This window comes from Trifolium pratense, linkage group LG4, assembly GCF_020283565.1.
Source record: "Trifolium pratense cultivar HEN17-A07 linkage group LG4, ARS_RC_1.1, whole genome shotgun sequence".
Taxonomy (NCBI): Eukaryota; Viridiplantae; Streptophyta; class Magnoliopsida; order Fabales; family Fabaceae; genus Trifolium; species Trifolium pratense.
Window position 1 is genome coordinate 5,822,277 of NC_060062.1, and position 14,990 is coordinate 5,837,266.

At 44.4% G+C, this 14,990-nt stretch overlaps 1 protein-coding gene across 1 annotated transcript; it reads left to right on the forward strand.

Annotated features, from left to right (window-relative positions):
- Window positions 1-417: 417 nt before the first annotated feature.
- On the forward strand, window positions 418-14,738 carry LOC123921640 (putative Peroxidase 48). The gene is made up of 4 exons (XM_045974268.1): window positions 418-947; window positions 1,646-1,834; window positions 2,070-2,235; window positions 14,258-14,738. The coding sequence occupies exons 1-4, from the start codon at window positions 564-566 to the stop codon at window positions 14,722-14,724; spliced, it is 1,206 nt and encodes a 401-aa protein (XP_045830224.1). The 5' UTR covers window positions 418-563; the 3' UTR covers window positions 14,725-14,738.
- The last annotated feature ends 252 nt before the right edge of the window (window positions 14,739-14,990 follow it).

A 14,990-nucleotide genomic window follows, 5' to 3' on the forward strand; every position in this document is an offset into this window, starting at 1 on the left:
CTCGCAACTGCGATTGAAAGAGACTGAAACCACTTGATGCCAAAACTGATCCTGAATCAGATTAAACGGTAAAAAAAATATATATACAATTAAAAGAGAAAGTAAAATTAAGTGAGATAGAGGAGTAAAAAAAACTAATTTGATATGAAAAAAAAAATCTTTTTGATGAAATAAATTGATAAAAATGAAATTTAGTCTTTTTTATCAGTAGATGATGTGACAATTACCATCAGAAATTCATAACTGAATTCAAACATATGAGTTACAGTTAAGTTGAAAGAGATCCTTTATAATTCTATTGGTGTGCTCAAACTATTAGCAATTTTTTTAGGTTACCATCTTATAATAAAGTTTTTATTTCACAATTTTTTTTAACACATTTCATTAATCAAATAGGTATCAGTAAAACGAGGAATCGACTAACAAATACGATTGCCTAAATTTCATCATAAATTCATTATATGATCAAGTCTTTCTTTTTCTTGATCTACACCAAAAAAACTAATTTTCCCGCCATCTTTACTTGGAATTGATTGAACAATCATAGAACTCAAACTGCAAAAATGGCGGCACCATTGATACTACCCAAATTGACTCTTCTAATCCTTGTATTCTGCATTTTAATCTCTTTCGATCAACACAAACACAACACCAATAACAACAACAACAACAACAAAACCTTCAATTTCATCAACACCATTCCATTTCCAATACATTCTTTTTCCGGTGGTCCTGTTTCTTTATCTGTCACCACCAACAAGAACCATTATTCAGACTCTTCTTCTTCTGATTCTAATTCTCAATCTCTTCTTGAATATGATTTTTACCGTAATTCTTGTCCGAATGCTGAACGCATTGTTCGTTCTACACTTCATCGGGTTTATAAAACTAATCACACTTTGATTCCTGCTCTTATTCGTCTTGCTTTTCATGATTGCTTCATTCAGGTTAAGTCCCTTTCTTTTTATTTATAATTATTTTGCATTTTCTTGTGTATTATTATTATTATTAGTTCAAAACAAGAACAAAAAGAAGGTTTTTTTTTTAAAAAAAAAAATTATTATTTGCTCATTTCTGGTTCTGAGTGTATTATCTTAGAGAAATTTGTGTTTTGATGTGTGGTGTTTTGAATAAAATTAGATTTATGTTAACACCCTAATGTGCAAAAATTATAAAAATGATATTTTTTTTTTTATCTCAAACATAAATCTATTTTAATTATAATCAAATTTATGAAATTAAGACGATTTCATAATTAGTTTACTTTTAAGAGTGTATAGCATAAGTGTTTATCATATAAGAGTGTATAGTATAAGTGTTTATCATATAAGTGCTTAATGTATAACAAAAGATTAAACAAAGTCAAACTTTTTTGGGAAAAAAAACGAGTCAGATTTTGTTTTCATATAAGCTATAATTTGCTTTGGATATGTCGTAGGTTGTTTCTGTAAGTTCTCTTATATAGTCTTAGAAGTACTTATGCAAATGCAAGTAGATAAAATCAAATAATCTAATCCAAACAGACCCTCGGTGTTTGGCGTGTATTTATGATCTTTACATTTTTATGTGAAAGTTCGGTCGTATAATTAGGCCTTATTTATTTTATGAAATTGAACTGTGTTGATTTTAATTGGGTTTGCATCAGGGATGTGATGCTTCTATTTTGTTAGAAGATGATGATTACATTGATTCAGAGAAAGATTCACCTCCCAATGGAAGTCTCAAAGGCTTTGATGTAATAGAGACGATTAAATCCAAGCTTGAAGTGGCATGTCCTGGAGTTGTTTCTTGTGCTGATATTCTTGTGCTGGCTGCAAGAGACTCTGTTGCTCTGGTAACATTCATTTTTTTTCCTGTAATTGCATTTACTGTATCTTTTTACTTTTGAACCACATAATGTCATTTGGTTATATTTGTTCTTAAAAATCTCTGCATATATCTAAATGGTGATATGTGATTAGATGCATGTGTAAGAAAGTTTTACACTGACAGTACATATATAAATTAAATCCTAATGTTTAATTTTTAATAGACTTTTGAATATAATATGATCATTGTGTTTTTTATAGGCTGGTGGTCCATTCTATCCATTATATACAGGAAGGAGGGATGGTTCTAACTCTTTTGCTGACATTGCAACAGATGAGCTTCCTTCACCCTATGCTGATTTATCTCAAATCATTTCATCCTTCAAATTAAGGGGATTTGATGAAAGAGAAATGGTCACTCTCTTAGGTTAATTTCTAATTTATTCTTTCCTTTTTTCTTTGTATTAATGTTCTAAAACAAAGACCAACATGATGTGGCACTAGTGGTAGATGTTTGGGTCCTTTTAACCATTTGGCCCAAGGCTCGATTTCTAGCCGATGAGTATGAAAAAAAATATGTTGAGAGAGGTCAATCCCTTAGATAGATCTCAGTTAACCTCGAGGGATTAGTCTTTACAATTGTGCCAGAGATAGATACCTTAGTTTACATTAGAGGAACTTTTTCCTTTTTAGCACCAGGCAGTTTGGACCTCAATAATTCCCTACCAGAACCATTCCAATGTATGACTTTTTTTGCAATTAAATAATGGAATTCAGAACATAGATAGGATACATTTGTTGTGATCCATGTCGTTTCACCTGCATTCGCCCACACTTCAAATGTCCTTAATGAGGGAGTATGTTGAGATCCCTATTTTCCTGCTTGTTGAAGTTGCATTTGAGTCTACATTGCCAAAGTTACTGGGTTGTGCAATGTATATATGTGTTAGGTAACCCTCATTTTATGAGTTAGCTTTTTAGAGCAAGATCCAAACTCATTTAACACACGATAACATTTAGTATTCAACACTCATGGACATAACTCATGTTTCTTTGATCCATTTTAGTGTCATTGTTTGCACATGAATTTGGTTTTCTCCTTGTGCTGATATTTGATTCTTGTGCAGTTTTTTCCATTATCAATTTGATGACTTAGTGTTCTGGACTGGACTAATGCTAGTCCACCTAGACCCTCTCAAGTCCACGTGGCTTGTCCAATCACCTCCATGTCAGCATGACACAACCTCTCAACCAAGATAGGGTAAAATTGCTATCCACACCCACTATCTAAGGGTAATATCTTGGCAGTCCCTCTTAATGGGCCTTGGCTAGTCCAGCCCACTAAGAGGACCTTTGGCCCAGAGCTGGGGGCTATAAATACTCTCCCTCTTGGGAGAGCAAGGTAGACACTATTCATTACTACAATCTCTATCTCTCTCTAACTTCTCTCTAAGTACCTCTTGCTCTCTTACTGACTTAAGCATCGGAGCACCTGCAGGTACAACCCCCCCCTCCGTGGACCATCTGCTCGGACCTGCTGCCCTATCATCTGCTCAACGGACTTCCAGCTGGCCTTCCACCTGTTCTGATCAACAGTTAAGATCAGTGGCGCCGACTGTGGGGATCTGAGTTCTCCCCTTCTTTATTGCCGACCAAGTAAACAAAGAACAAAACCAATCATTCACACTTCTGTCATGGCCAGTTCAACTCATTTTAACAATGACATCGAGGACGCTGCTCCTCCCGTTTCTCCCCGCCTGTCTCCTGCTCTCGTACCAGACCACCAGGCCCTCCCCGAGTCTGACCCAAGAGACGGGCAGGAAGTTTCCTGGACTTCGGAGGACGGCGACCTGGGCGTCCTGACGGAGAAGCAGGCTGGGAAGCGCCCCCAGTCCGAGCAGGGTAAGTCAGCAGAGACAGATTTGTCCGCTGCATCAGTTACCAACGCTGAGCTTGCTTCGCTCATAGCTGCTTTGAAGCAAACCACTGAGGCTCTCCAAGGCCAGAATCGCCGCTTGGACGAGCAGAACACCAGACTTGATCGCTTGGAGAGAAACCAACGATTTTCAAGGAACAATTCTCCCCCGAGGAGGACTCCTGTCTCTCAATCCCCTCCTCGTCAAGAGGTTGTCAAACAACGACGACCTGCACTTGAGCGGATTGAGCAGCCAAACAAGAAAAGAGACCACGTCTCCCCTCCCCGCGAGGGTGTATCTTCCCCTGTTTCAAAGAAAGGAAAAACGGTGGACCGAACACCACCCCGTCGTCATTCTCCTCAAGGACTTAGTTTGATGACCAAGCAAGCGCAACCTGTAAGCCGCAATCAATTCTCCAGAAGTCCAACTCCGGACCGTGAGGACTCACCTCCCCTAAACTCCCATGAGAGTGACGAGGAGGATCCTCGCTGCCCCCTATCTCATGATATTCTCCAGGCTCCTGTGCCAAAGGGATTCGAGCGACCACCTGCTCTCCCTGTATACGATGGACTGACAGACCCAGACGAGCACATTGCTTCAGTTAACGCTACCCTTAACTTCTTAAGGGTTAGCGGAGCAATCAGGTGCAGGATTTTTCCAACTACTCTCAGAAAAGGAGGAATGGCTTGGTACCACAGCCTACCCCCTCGTTCCATAGTATCCTGGATGGACCTATCCGACCAGTTCCGTAGACACTTCACTGCTTCCCGCAAGCAGCCGAAGACCGAGGCAGTCCTGGACGCCATCTTCCAGGCAGAAAATGAACCTCTTCGCAGCTTTATAGAAAGGTTCAACAGGGAGGCCGTCCAGGTTGAGACAACAGATGATATGAAGAAATACTTGCTCCAGAGGGGCCTCAGACCAAACAGCGATTTCGCAAAAGCCGTGGGAATCGAAAAACCACGCACATTCAGTGACCTTCTCCTCAAGTCCCAGGCATACATCCAGTACGAAGAGCAGCAAGCTGCAGACGCTGCCCGTTACGGACGAGCAGGAAACAATCAACCTGCCCCTCGTTCTAACGCTGAGCAGTCCAGTAGAGGAGGAGGAAGACCAAGAAGTGAAAGACCAGGAAGAGGCGAAAGGCCTAGGGAAACCCGAGGACCCCCCAGCACTTTTAGCAATTACACTCCCCTTAACAGGACAAGGGATGAAATTTGGAAGGAAGTTAATTCAGCAGAGTTTAGCAAGGCAGGGATTAAATTCCCAAGACAACAACCTGCCAAGCCAGGCCAGGATAAGACCAGGTTCTGCAAGTACCATAAAGGTTATGGCCACTACACTGATGACTGTGTCCAGTTGAAGGATGCTATTGAGATTCTGATAAGGAACGGACAGATTAAGCAATACGTGAAGCGGGACCGTGCTCCCCGGACAGATGCTGTTGAAACCAGCAATTCAGAGGAAGCTGCACCAGAGAGCTCAGGGCACAAGCCAGTTGCCCTGGCTATCTCCCGACCAGAAGATTTCCTCATCCCAGACCATCTGGATGACACCTACATTGCCCCTACATTAAACAAATGGGACACTCTCGCCCAAGCAATGGTGATCTCCGGTGGTGGGTTCGACAAGCAGACTGTGGGATCAATCAAAAGGAAATTCGAAGAGCTATTAGATGGCTCCTCCAACAGAAGTGCAAGTATAGACAAACCAAAAGGGCAGTCAAAGCCCATATCTTTCTATATGGAAGAACTGCCCGGAGGAGCAGCTAATTCCCAGATACCCCTGCTCATTAGAGTAGACATGGCCAACATGGACGTCAGAAGGGTACTGGTCGACCAGGGCAGCTCTTGCGACATCATGTATTCTCAGCTTTTTAACACTCTGCAATTGGATGAAACATACCTTACTCCCTATTTCGGATCCGATCTCTCTGGGTTCAATGGGGCAACAACAAAACCTTGGGGCTACGTGGACCTGCTCGTCACCGTAGGCTCCGAAGAAACAGCAAAAACAATCAAAGTCAAGTTCTTGGTGGTGGATTGCCCATCTCTTTATCAATGCATATTGGGCCGGCCAGCCATTGCAGACCTAATGGCCGTCCCCTCCACTGCTCATCTCAAAATGAAGTACTACACTCATAAGGGGCAAGTGGCAACTTTGCACGGAGATATTGAAGCGGCCAGAAGAGTCTTCAATGCCTCCTCAAAAGGAAACGAGTACATCGGGCAGCTCCCCGAATCAAAAAAATCCAAGGCAGCAGCTTCTCTACCATTGCCAGAGATTAGCTCTATTGACCTGGACAGCAGGTTCTCCAAGCAAGAGAACAAGGACGAAAAGAAGCTCCGAAAGGACAAGAAAGAGGACGACGAGGCAAGTCAGGAACACCGTCGCCCAGTGCCGGATGGAGAGTTCGAGCTCATGCCCTTCGGTGAAGACCCGAGCAGGGCAATCAAGATTGGGACTGGGCTCCCCGAGCTGGCAAGGAAGCAACTGGAGGCCTGCCTGAAAGAAAACGCAGATCTGTTTGCATGGCACGCTTCTGAAATGCCTGGCCTGGACCCCAACGTCGCATGTCACCAGCTGACCATCGACCCCACTGTACTTCCTGTAGTTCAGCGTAGGCGTAGGCAGTCCCCCGAGAAATCGGAGGCTGCAGAAAAATGTGTAAAAGACCTCCTAGAGGCAAATTTTATCTCGGAGGCCAGGTATACAACCTGGCTGTCCAATGTTGTATTAGTGAAAAAATCTAATGGAAAATGGAGGATGTGTTGCGACTATACCGATCTTAACAGGGCTTGCCCTAAAGACTCTTATCCTTTACCTAGCATAGATAGACTAGTTGATAATTCTTCTGGCTTTAAATTATTGTCTTTCATGGATGCTTATTCAGGTTATAACCAAATTCCAATGGCCGTAGCAGATAGAACAAAAACAGCCTTCATGACTGAGTCGGGCAACTATTACTACAACGTAATGCCCTTCGGTCTCAAAAACGCAGGAGCTACGTATCAGAGGATGATGAACAAAGTCTTCCAAACACAAATAGGAGACATGCTTGAAGTCTACATGGACGACATGATCGTCAAGTCCCCCGAGGAACTAGACCATGTAGTGCACCTTCGAAAGGTGTTCGAGCAGGCCAGAAAATACAACATGAGGTTCAATCCAGAAAAGTGCACCTTCGGGGTCCGAGCAGGTAAATTCCTGGGGTTTTACCTAACCGAACGAGGAATCGAAGCCAATCCCGACAAGTGCAGAGCTTTCGCCGAGCTCCCCACTCCAAATGATAAGAAGTCCATACAAACCCTCAATGGAATGCTAACATCGCTTTCCAGGTTTGTATCCAAATCAGCACAGCACGCACTTCCCTTTTTCAAACTGCTAAAGAAAGAAGCAGTCTTCGAATGGACAGATGAATGCGAGCAAGCTCTCCAGCATCTAAAAAAGGCTTTGTCAGAGCCACCAGTCCTCTCACGACCAAGTGACGAGGAGATACTATACTTGTACCTTTCCGTCGCTTCAGAGGCGGTAAGTGCAGCCCTTATTCGTGAAACAAACGAAGGGCAGAAACCGGTATACTTTACTAGCAAAGCCTTACAAGGCCCTGAACTAAGATACCAACAAATTGAAAAGATAGCCCTTGCATTAGTTTATGCTGCAAGGAGACTCAGACACTATTTCTTGGCTCATACTATTGTGGTCCGAACAGACCAGCCAATCAAGTCCCTGCTTGGCCGACCAGATATGGCGGGCAGGATGCTCAAATGGTCCCTCGAACTCTCTGAATTCGACATTCGTTACGAGAGCAGAAAAGCTTTAAAAGCCCAAGTCCTAGCTGACTTCGTCGCAGAGATGACCAGCTCCTTTCCAACAGTGGACGGAGCAGATAAGTGGACAATCTTTGTGGATGGAGCATCTAGCGCTACAGGAGCAGGTGCGGGCATCATTCTTGAAAATGAGAATGGCTTGCTAATCGAGGTATCCTTAGCACTATCTTTCCCAACTTCGAACAATCAAGCAGAATACGAAGCATTCCTCGCCGGACTACGTTTGGCCGAGGACTTGGAAGCCAAGGAGGTAAAAATCTATACAGATTCACAGTTGGTAGCCTCACAGGTGCTAGGAGAATATCAAACCAAGAATGATAACCTCTCTGAATACCTGCTGCTAGTAAAGGAAAAAATCACTAAGTTCAACTCTGTTGAAATACTACATGTTCCCCGCGAACACAACAAAAGGGCAGATATCCTGTCCAAACTTGCAAGCACAAAAAGGAAAGGCGGAAACAAATCCGTCATCCAAGAGATACTCCCTCGTCCAAGCATAGAAAAACCAACCAAGGGCATGGACATAAACGTCATAGGCGACAAGAACTGCTGGATGACTCCAGTATACAATTTCCTCAAGCACGGAACTCTCCCGGACGACCAGAAACAAGCAGCTGTAATCAGACGAAGAGCCTGCTCTTATGTCATACTAGATGGAAAATTATACAGGAGAGGATTCTCCATTCCCCTCCTAAAATGTGCGGACGAGGACACAGCAGATTACATCCTACGCGAAGTTCACGAGGGCATCAATGCCCAGCACCTGGGAGGTAGATCACTTGCCAGGAAAGCTCTAAGAGCAGGGTACTATTGGCCAACCATGCAACAGGACGCCAAAGACCATGTGAAAAAATGCGACAAATGCCAAAGGCATGGGGACATGCACTTAGCTCCCCCTCGAGAGCTAAAATCTTTGTCTTCCCCCTGGCCCTTCGCCTGGTGGGGCATGGACCTACTTGGTCCTTTCACCAAAGGACTTTACCAAAACCGTTACTTAATAGTAGCGGTAGACTACTTCACAAAGTGGGTTGAAGCCGAACCCCTCTCCGACATAACGTCGTTCAGAGTCCTGCGCTTCTTCAAAAGAAACGTGCTAGCAAGATTCGGAATACCACAGGTGGTAGTCACAGACAACGGAACGCAATTTACAGACAAAGAGTTTCAAGCATTTCTCGTTGCCCTGGGCACCAAGCAGCACTTCACCTCAGTTGAGCACCCCCAAACTAATGGGCAGGCTGAGGCAGCCAACAGAGTAATCCTGAGAGGACTACGAAGAAGGCTCGACCAAAACAAAAAGAAATGGGTCGAAGAACTTGACAACGTACTTTGGGCCTATCGAACAACTCCACACTCCACAACTGGAGAAACCCCCTTCCGAATGGTATACGGAACGGAGGCAGTCATCCCCGTAGAGATTGGGGAACCATCTCGTCGGACTGAGCAACCTCTAGACGAGGAGCAGAATGACGAAGCACTTCGAGAGGAGCTGGACCTCGTCGAAGAAATTCGAACGGGAGCTTCATTAAAGGAAGCCACCTTGAAACAAAAAATAGCTGCCCGGCATGACACCAAAGTCATCAAAAGAGAATTTGAGGTGGGCAGCCTCGTCCTAAGACGCAACGCAGACTCCCAGGATGGCAAACTTGCCCCAAATTGGGAAGGACCATATCGCGTCATTAGCAAAACAGAAAATGGTGCATACTATCTCGAGGACCTTCGAGGAAAGAAACTTCCTCGACCTTGGAATGCTCAAAAATTGAAACAATATTACAGCTAAGTTATTGCCACGCCAAAAAAGGCTGCTCGCACTTCATAACACAACGAGTCGAGCACCTTAAACAACGGAGGGCACCATGGCACACGTGCTCATCTAAAACCATGGCAGGAGAACTAATTCACCTAAGGGAAATAGAACTTCTGCTAGACGAGGATAACTCTTGAAACGAGCTCTTCGCACCAGTGCCACGACCTAGCACCCAGCTCGCGATGGGAAGTTCAGGTTGCGAAAAAGGGTACACTAGCGTGCCTGTATTCGCGTAACTTAGAAACAACTCTAAGTGCTTATACAGTTCCCTAAACTGTTTAAGTCAAATCAGAGGAGACTACCCTCAATAGAACATGCTCAAAGTCAAGCAGGGGAAACCTCCCCAGCAAAATAACAACGAGCACAGCATTCATACATGCAAAAAGAATAACAATTGTACAAAACAGGCATAAATAAACAGGCAAAACTTAGCACACCAACCTGCTCGAATTCCAGACGAGCACCTTAATACTGGGGAGATAAGCTCCCCAGCTCAAAGTTTAAACAACTAATTTTCATTAAATTGAGAAAAGGGGACCAACCCCCTGGCTTGAATGTTCATTAAGTTGAAAAGGGGACTAGTTCCCCGGCCCTAATTATTATTAAATTAAAAATTGGGACCAAGCTCCCCGGTTGAAATTTTTAAACAAAATTTCAAGTAAAAATTTTCTAAGTTATTTGGACGGGGAGGCTCCCCGGTTGAAATTTTTAAACAAAATTTCAAGTAAAAATTTTCTAAGTTATTTGGACGGGGAGGCTCCCCGGTTGAAATTTTTAAACAACGAAATTTCTCCAAAATTTTCTAAGTTAAAAAGACGGGGAGGCTCCCCGGTTGAAATTTTAAACAACGAAATTTTGTAAAATTTTCTAAGTTAAAAAAGGAGGCAACATACATGCGAGCAGATATGGACGAGCAGTTATAAACAAGCATAGATAAATAAAACGGGCACCTGCCCGGAATTGTCATAAATATCAAACGGGGACAAAAGCCCACTTGTTCCAAAATTACAAACCATGGCTCAAAGGCCCCAAAAATCAAAGAGACAAAAATAAATTACATTAGAAAGGCCGGGGACATCTACTCCTCGCACCTATCTTCCTGCTCAGTCACATCATCCTGCTCGTCTTCATGACCCTCCTCGAACACCCCCTCAGCATCTTCCCCCTCTTCATCAGAGTCGGCCAGGCCAGCCGGGATAACAATTTGGCCATCCTTGACCTGCCCGTTCACATGCATTCCCCGGGTCACCAGCTCCACGTCAGGATTGAGGCACTTGATTTGCTGCACGGCATTCTCAAAGGCGTACTCAGTGCCCTCTACAAAATCATGAGACAGCTGAGCAATCACCTTGACCAAGTCTGCTCGGGTGGTCAACCCCTCGGCAGCCTTGTGCTCGTTCTCGCCCGGCGCCATGGCAGCATTAAGCCTTTCAATTTCAGCCCGAGCAGCATCCAAATCCTCTCCCCTTTTACGGTGCTCGTCCAGCTGGTCACCCCAATGTTTTTGCTTCTCCCGGAGATCTTCCACAACAATTTTGAGTTGGTTGATCCGACTTTTGGACCGCTCGTGCCGGGCCTCGGCAGTGTTCAGCTGCTCGACTAAAGACTCCCGCTCGTCACCGAGGACAAGGGAGCTCGAGACCATCCGCACCATAGCAGCCATGTCTCGAGCATGCTGCTCCCTACGGGCCTCTGGTTCCTGGTTAAGAATGGCAGCCCTTTCAGTTTCAAAGACCTCCGGGGGATACTTCTCAAAAAATCTGTCCACGGTAAAGCACCGAGGAACCGGAAACTTGCTGCATCCTCCCATGCCCGCATCCTGAACCGGGGGATCTTCTTCTCTTGTCCTCTTCGCTGGAGGAGGCCGGGGAGCTGAGGTAGGGGTGCCCGTACCAACACCCGAGGACCCAATAACCTGCACGGAAGGGGTCCCCGGCCTCACTTCCTGGGAAGCTCTAGCAACAACCTTCTTCTTTCCCCGAGCAGCCTTGCTCGCCCTTTCATCTTGCTTGGCCTTCAACATGCGCTCAGCAATGCTCTCCATTTCGTCTGCAAATAAACAACGAGCAGGTTAATAAAAACGAAGAATGCATACAAAAGCAAAAAATTTTTCTAAGTTAAAAATAGAAAAGAAGCAATACCCAAGCACAGCCTAACCTCCCCGGCATTCTTACACTTAAGGAGGGTTCTAGTATTTATAAAGCGGGGAGACACCTTCGCCTTCCCATGCTCGTCTCTTATTATGACTCCCCTACGAGTCGTCCAGATGCCCGGAGTAAAACCGGCCACAAACGCCTTTAAATCCTCAAAAGCAGCCATCTCCTCGGGAGACAAATCCGCGTCCCCGGAAGTATACTCCTTTGGTTCCTTTTGAAAATGGTCATACGACCAACTTAATGGGAACTTAGGGACTGCTCGGAGTATAGGTTGCCCGTTGTCATCCTTCCGAGCAACACCCTGCTCGTCCCTATCTTCTGCCCATTCTAACAAACTCTCCCGGGCAGATTCCGATTCCGGACGGACCACAAAGTACCTCCCTTTGAAGTCTTTGATGGAGTCCACGAACATCTTGAAAAGTTTAACATCCTCGTGATGCTTTAGAGAAACCCAATTCTGGCGAGGTTCTTGCCCGGCATCCCTCGTCGGCTTGCGTTGGATTTTAAATATTCTGAAGAAAAGGGGAAGAGTGGGACGAACATCCCTATACGAGCAGAGGTGCTCGAACCCCATGATGAACGACCAAGAATTTGGATGCAGCTGTGACGGAGCCACCTGCAACGCTTTAAGCACGCTGGCCGCAAAGGGGCTGAACGGCAACCTGAGCCCCATCTCCTTAAAAACAAACTCGTACATTGCGAAGTCAAGTCCACCAAAGGACGAGCACACCCGTTCATCCTCCCCGGGTATACGGGTCGACCAATTTTGGTGCCCGTCCCCCCTCTCCTGCTCGACAGTCAGGAACACTCTTGGGTCCCGAGAGTTGAGCGTCGAGGCTATTCCCCGGGGCTCAGGAGCAACCCAATCCAATGCAGGATCGGTTATACAGTCAACCAGAGCATGCTTCTCCACAACATGCGTCTCCACGACCTCCTCGGCTTCTGACATTTTTACAACCTGAAATGCAGCAAAAACAAAGTGAATTCGACGAACAAATCCACCCTTTCACTGCAATTCAAGTGAAAGGGCGCAGGATAGGACGAGGACGCTGCCCTCGACCAAAAGCCCTTTTCAAATGGCAAATCAAAAATAACCGAGGAGGGTGACTTAAATAGAGCCGGGGAGATAAGCTCCCCGGCCCGAGATTCAAACAATTAATTCCTAAGGGAAAGACGAGGAGATAACCTCCCCGGTACGAGATTCAAACAACGAATTTCATGGAGAAATTTTCTAAGTTAAAAAGGGAGGAAATATCCTCCCCGGCCACAAAATCAATTGACTAAAGTTTCAAACGGGGAGATAGACTCCCCGGTACTAGCAAACAAACTGTCTAAAAATTGAGACGAGGAGATAGGCTCCCCGTCACTAGTCATCTAACTTAAAGTTTCAAAGGGGACTAACTCCCCGGCTCTAAATTTAAATGGTGCCCGGCTCTAAATACATATAGTGCCCGGCACATTCATACATTCATACATTCTTCATGTAAAAAACGCCCAAAACTGGGCAAGAACAGCAAAAGATGGATCTAAAGCAGTAAAATTTAGAAAAATTACCTTGAATATGAGGGAAATCTGAAGAATGACGTGACTAGGACGTTTGAACTTCAGAGAAAACTTTCAGGAATCACAAGTGAAGAGAGAGAGTGAAAAGTGAGAATGAAATTCACTCTCCCATATTTATAGAACAAGCCAGGAAAATGAAGAGACACCTTGATCCAAGGGTCATTACACCCCCTCGTAAAAATCAAAGCAGTAAATGCACCCTTTCACATCCCCAACAAAAAGCTGCTCGAATCACACCCGAGCAAACCTTCAAGAAAAAGCTGCACTTCACAAGGAAGACCTCCTCGGTGCTAACTTCTTCATCAGAATAGCGAGCAACATATGCTCCTCAATGATACCTCCTCGTCTCAACAACGAGCAACTATTTGCCCGTGTATAAATATCGCCTCGTAGGAGATACGAGCAACATATGCTCCTCGTTGTTACCTCCTCGTCGTAACAACGAGCAACCACTTGGTCTTTCATAAATATCTCCTCGTAGGAGATACGAGCAACACACACCTCCTCGTAACCATGATTACGAGCAAGATACCAACCTCCTCGAAAAATCAATTCGAGCAAACACTTGCTACGAGCAAGGTCTAGATGAGCAACTTCCTCATCTACTCTGTTCAAGAGAGGTTGCAAGGAGATTTTCTTCTACATTTGGGCACACATCTAAAGTCATCACTCCTATGACTAGGAGCAACGACTTGGGGGGCTCCTGTTCTGGACTGGACTAATGCTAGTCCACCTAGACCCTCTCAAGTCCACGTGGCTTGTCCAATCACCTCCATGTCAGCATGACACAACCTCTCAACCAAGATAGGGTAAAATTGCTATCCACACCCACTATCTAAGGGTAATATCTTGGCAGTCCCTCTTAATGGGCCTTGGCTAGTCCAGCCCACTAAGAGGACCTTTGGCCCAGAGCTGGGGGCTATAAATACTCTCCCTCTTGGGAGAGCAAGGTAGACACTATTCATTACTACAATCTCTATCTCTCTCTAACTTCTCTCTAAGTACCTCTTGCTCTCTTACTGACTTAAGCATCGGAGCACCTGCAGGTACAACCCCCCCCTCCGTGGACCATCTGCTCGGACCTGCTGCCCTATCATCTGCTCAACGGACTTCCAGCTGGCCTTCCACCTGTTCTGATCAACAGTTAAGATCACTTAGTTTGTCCATTTTCGCTTTCCAGGTGCCCACAACATTGGTGTAATCCATTGCAAATTCTTCGAAAATCATCTTTATAACCTCAGTGGAACTAATAAACCTGACCCTTCTATGAATACTGAATTTCTAAATGTACTAAGATCAAGATGCAATGAAACTGATGCATTGTCAATTTCAGCATCAGGATATACATCGCATGCCTCGTCTTCTTCCTTAGCTGAAGAACAACAAAAAATCACTATGGACTCTAGGAAATCGCTATCGGGTTTCGGGATGTTATACTACCGCAGCCTATTGCAAGGTAAAGGAATCCTCTATGCTGACCAGCAGCTAATGGAAGGTGAAAAAACAAAGTATTGGGTTCAAGAATATGCATCTAATCCTACTTTGTTCCGTCAAGATTTTGCACTGGCAATGATGAAACTCTCGGATCTTCGAGTTTTGACAATGCCTATGGGACAGATTCGACGCACTTGTTCAAAAGTTGCATGAAAGTGCTGCTAAGAACTGCCTCACATTTTTGTATGTGTTAGTGTTACATTCTTCTTAATAACTGTAAATTTGTATCAGTTAGTTCTATAAGCTCTCTAGGATAGCTTATTGTAAACAGCTTATAGCTTATATGAAAACAAATTGACTTTATTTTATATTTTTTTATAGAAATAGTTTATACATAAACACTAATATAATAAATGTCACAAACACTTAATTAAGTTGTTTATCCAAACAGAAATTATAAAATGGGAAAATAGGTAAAC

Excerpts from the sequence above, each read along its gene's own strand:
- LOC123921640 (XM_045974268.1), top strand. The coding sequence starts at position 564 with ATGGCGGCACCATTGATACTACCCAAATTGACTCTTCTAATCCTTGTA. Across the intron at positions 948-1,645 it reads TTCATGATTGCTTCATTCAG|GGATGTGATGCTTCTATTTT; the intron begins GTTAAGTCCCTT and ends GGTTTGCATCAG. Across the intron at positions 2,236-14,257 it reads AGAAATGGTCACTCTCTTAG|GTGCCCACAACATTGGTGTA; the intron begins GTTAATTTCTAA and ends TTCGCTTTCCAG.